At 33.8% G+C, this 4,701-nt stretch overlaps 1 protein-coding gene across 1 annotated transcript; it reads left to right on the top strand.

Annotated features, from left to right (window-relative positions):
- The first annotated feature begins 1,362 nt into the window (after window positions 1-1,362).
- LOC116419744 (olfactory receptor 5W2-like) lies at window positions 1,363-2,630 on the top strand. Its single transcript, XM_031941623.1, is given in 2 exon segments — window positions 1,363-1,979; window positions 1,982-2,630. Coding segments are annotated over 2 exon segments (927 nt in total). The 5' UTR covers window positions 1,363-1,594; the 3' UTR covers window positions 2,524-2,630.
- The last annotated feature ends 2,071 nt before the right edge of the window (window positions 2,631-4,701 follow it).

Raw genomic sequence — 4,701 nt, 5'->3', positions numbered from 1 at the left:
TGTTCTCTCACTGTCCAAATAGGCAGCATTTAAGAAATCTTACGAAATTCAATGGCTATTAATGAAAAACAATTCAGCATTTGCACAAAATTGAACATGAATAAACTCTTTTAATACTGACAATAAGCTGTTTTGGAAGAATCTCCATGTTTATAATCTCCCCAGATCATCTGCCCCTCTTACCTCCTTTATTATTTTGGACACCAGTATCTTCCGTAGGTTGCCCAAGGTACCATTCTCAACATGTCACTCTCACTCAGACTCCCATGTTCATTCACTTGTAAAGTTCTGGAATACAACTTTAATGCTCATATATTCCTATATATTCATTTCTCTTCTCTGAAACGGACATAACTTTGCTCCAGATCCTCAGTACGTTTGCCTATACCCTAGCAATTTGTTTCCTCCTTGTTCTCTTTGCTACAAGGAACTAGGGAATTTGATTCATTTTTCAATAGAATGACAAATTGTTCTTCCTAAAGAGAATTCTTGATCATGTCATTTTCCACAACCACAGTCAATAATATTTGTTAAGTTGCTCCCTATTACCTCAAGATTAAACATATTATAATATTCTAGCCTTTTAAATTCCTTTCTAGCTTCATCCAATTCTATATTTGGATCTTCTTATACCTCACTTCCACTGATTAGCTCAAAGGCATCTTGTTGACAAGAAAGCTGTAAGGTGGATTTTGAGTGAGGAAGATGAGTTCATATCTAACCACACACATTTCAACCTTTTGTAAATTTTGTCATCTCATTTAATCTTTACCTGTTCCAGTTACTGTGGGATAAAATCACATCTTTCAGGATGATTGTGAGGATAAAATTAGCACTTTGCTATTTAAACATTATATAAAAGCCATTGTGGACACTTCTCTTACGGTATGGTTAAAAGATCCATGTTCTTCCTCAAACATGACACTCCATCTCCTCACTATGGGAGTTTTCACTGGCCTGTTCCAATGCCTGGAATACCTTGCTGCTTCATTTCTATCTTCTGACTTCTCAGGCTTTCTTCAAGTCTCGGGTAAAATCCAAATTCTCCTTCTTATGTGTACCTTCCTTCTCTTACTTATCTCTAATTTAACATACACACATACACACACACACACAGAAGAATACACGTACATAAAGATCAATTTCTGACATATATATACTTGTTTATATATGCCTTACTATAAATAATATATTTTATATATTCACCTATATCTCATATATTATTATATCATCATTATCAGTGATACTATGTAATTTAATATATCTCATGTGATACTAAAAAAAATGTCTTCTTCAGTATCCAATTCATGTTACAGATGAAATGATATATTAAAAGTTTAAAGAAATATTAAACTAGGAGATTTCAACCTGGCTTCTGTTCTTTTGAGAACCTTCTTTGAAAAATCATTATCTGGAGAAGATAAAATTAGATATATTTATTTGACATTAACCAGCTAATGGACAGCTCTCTTTTATCCATCTTGCAGATGAGAAGCACTCTAAAAGGCATACGTCCATCAGCTTTACAAAAGAGCAAAATCTTCTATTTGTCTGGATTCTTTTTCAGAATAACAGAGAAGAAAACAAAGCAGGGATGATGGACAGCAATTACTCCAACCCAAGTGAATTCATCTTCCTGGGAATCACCAGTGATTCAGACTACAAGTTCCACTTTTTGTCCTCTGTCATCATTTATTTGGTCATTGTTTTAGCAAATCTTGGGATGATCATCTTAATCAGGATAGACACCCAACTGCATCTGCCCATGTACTTCATCCTTAGTTACATGTCCTTCTGTGACCTCTGTTACCCCTCAGCCATTGGCCCCAAGATGCTGGTGGATTTCTTTGCCAGAGATAAATCCATTTCCTTCACTGGTTGTGCTCTGCAACTGTTTTGCTATTCTTTCTTTGGAGATTCTGATTGTTTGCTATTAGCAGTAATGGCCTTTGATCACTACATGGCCATAAGCAACGCTCTGTTTATACAGTAAATATGTCTAGTCGGGTTTGCTATTTATTAACTGCTGGTGTCTACATGGTGGGTCTTTCAGATACTCTAATCCATACTACTTTAACCTTCACACTGAGTTTCTGCAGGTCCAATGAGATGAACCATTTCTTCTGTGATATCCCTCCCCTTTTATCACTCTCTTGTTCTGATACCCATATCAATGAGCTAATGCTCTTTATCATTTTTGGCTTCATTGAAATGGTCACCATTTCAGGAGTCCTCATCTCTTCCTGTTACATATTTTTGTCTGTGTGGAAGATCCACTCAACTGAAGGCAGAAGTAAAGATTTTGCTACCTGTAGCTCTCACTTAACTGTTTTTACTATTTTCCAGGGTACTGTCCTTTTTATGTACTTCAGACCAAGTTCTACACATTCACTAGACCAAGACAAAATGACCTCCTTGTTTTATACCCTTGTCGTTCCCATGTTAAACCCCTTGATCTACAGTTTAAGAAACAAAGATGTGAAGGAGGCTCTGGGAAAGCTGAGAAACAAACTAACTTTTTAACTTAAATGGTTTAATCTCATTGGCTTGGACACCCTGAAGAGAGTCTAAAATATAAGTGCAATGAAATCATCTAAAGTATACTGAAGTATTTATACCCTGTCAAGTTTTTTTTTTTTTAGTAACATACACACAATCACAAAATTTCAGAGAGAGACAGTGACCTGAAGTTTAAATATTCTAAATTTTCTCTACAACAATTCTGTGGCTTGCCTGGATGTCCATATATTCCTTAAAGAGCGAATTTTTCCAAGAGAAATTACATATGAAAAAAAATAATATCCATAAGCAAAATTAGAAAAACTAAATTATGGACAGTAAATTTAATATTTTCCTCTGTGACAGATCTCTTTTTAATGGGCAATCATAAGAAGATATTTTTCTTTAACCTATAACTTATATAATGACAGTTACCATTAAAATTATCATCATGGGAATAGAATACTGGAAGATAAATAAGATGATTGAATCAAATGTCAACACTGGCACTGGAATATAACTAATGAAAAACATTTATCCTCTATGAATCTCAATTTCCTAAGCTATAATATCAATAAAATCATGCCTGTTTTATTCATGTTACAGAGATATGGTTTTGATCAGACCTGTGATTTCATTTATTCAAAAAGGAATTAAAACCTGGGCCAATGTAGATGAGAAGTTCTAACCCACTCAGAGTAACACTGTCATTTATGTCTCAAAGATGGAATTGAACTCATCACCAAAGAGCAACCTGGGCCAATGTAGATGAGAAGTTCTAACCCACTCAGAGTAACACTGTCATTTATGTCTCAAAGATGGAATTGAACTCATCACCAAAGAGCAAGTATCTAAGCTATCAATTTATTGTGATGCTCAAATTTAAAAAAAAATATTTTTACTCATCAACATTAACACTACAAATGGATTCTCATTTTTAAAGTCTATATTAGAGGAAATGGGACCTTCTGTGACATATTGTCTTTAATTATGTAAATCAGAATTGCTGGTTATGAAACAATTTTATTCTTATAATTTCTAATTATCTCAACCTCTCACTTTCAGATTCTAAATCAAATACATATGGATAATATAGACTTTATGTGTAGTATTTCAGTCCCTCTCATCATTTCTCTATTGTATTGTGGAAAATCAAAATGATTTTAATTATACAGATATGTTAGCATTAACTGTGGGGTATAATTGGTACAATGATAGTACATGGGCTTGACCAGATGCTTCTCAGATGAATGAAGATTGGGAGATAAATTTAAATGGGTATATAAAAGGATACCAAGCTACAGTGGGATGGTATTTTAGCAAGAGAATCTGGAGGATCAACTATTCCAACCCTCTTGTTTTATAGATAAGGAAACAAAAAATAAAAAGTTACTATAATTAAAAAAAAAGAAAGAAAGTAAAAGGAAAAAGAGGCCACAAAGAATGAGATGAATAGAACACATCACAGAACAAGCTTGGACAGACTTTGGGATAGAGTGGAGGGGGGAAAAAAAAGTAAATAAACATGGGCTCATGAATATTCAAATATGATGGAATGACTAAACAAAAATTGAGTAAAATTTTTAAAAGATCAAATTTAAAACAAAAAATAGTAATACTTAAAATTTCTGTTTCTAATTGAAATCCATTTGTTCTCATGAATAATAGCATTCAAGTTTTCTGGAATATATTATTCTTGATTAAGATTCTAACTCCTTTGCTTTCCATAACGTCAAAGTCAAAGCCATTCCCTCCTTTAATATGATAATTGCTACATCCTGACTGTGATTCCATTATATTTGAATGGTTTCTTTCTGGCTACTTGCAGGATTTTTCTCCTTATCCTGGAAGCTCTGGAACTTGATTTTATATTTCTAATTATTTTCATTTTGTAATCTGATGAAATAATCAGTGGATTATTTTGAGAAGTGAAAAGAGAAAAGCATGAACAGGGGTTAACAAGATGGCAAGTAATACAGAATTGATAATTCTAACCATAAGTGTGAACAGGGTAAACTCCCCCATTAAGAGGAAGCCATTAGCAGAATGGATTAAAAGCCAGAATCCTACAATATGTTGTTTACAGGAAACACACCTGAAGCAGGGAGATACATGCAGAATAAAGGTAAAAGGTTGGATCAAAATCTACTATGCTTCGGTGAAGTCAACAAAGCAGGGGTAGCCATCCTGATCTCAGATCAA

The sequence above is a fragment of the Sarcophilus harrisii genome, chromosome 6, assembly GCF_902635505.1.
Source record: "Sarcophilus harrisii chromosome 6, mSarHar1.11, whole genome shotgun sequence".
In the NCBI taxonomy this organism is placed as follows: Eukaryota; Metazoa; Chordata; class Mammalia; order Dasyuromorphia; family Dasyuridae; genus Sarcophilus; species Sarcophilus harrisii.
Note: the sequence above shows the minus strand (reverse complement) of the source record. Positions and strands in the feature narration are given on the sequence as shown.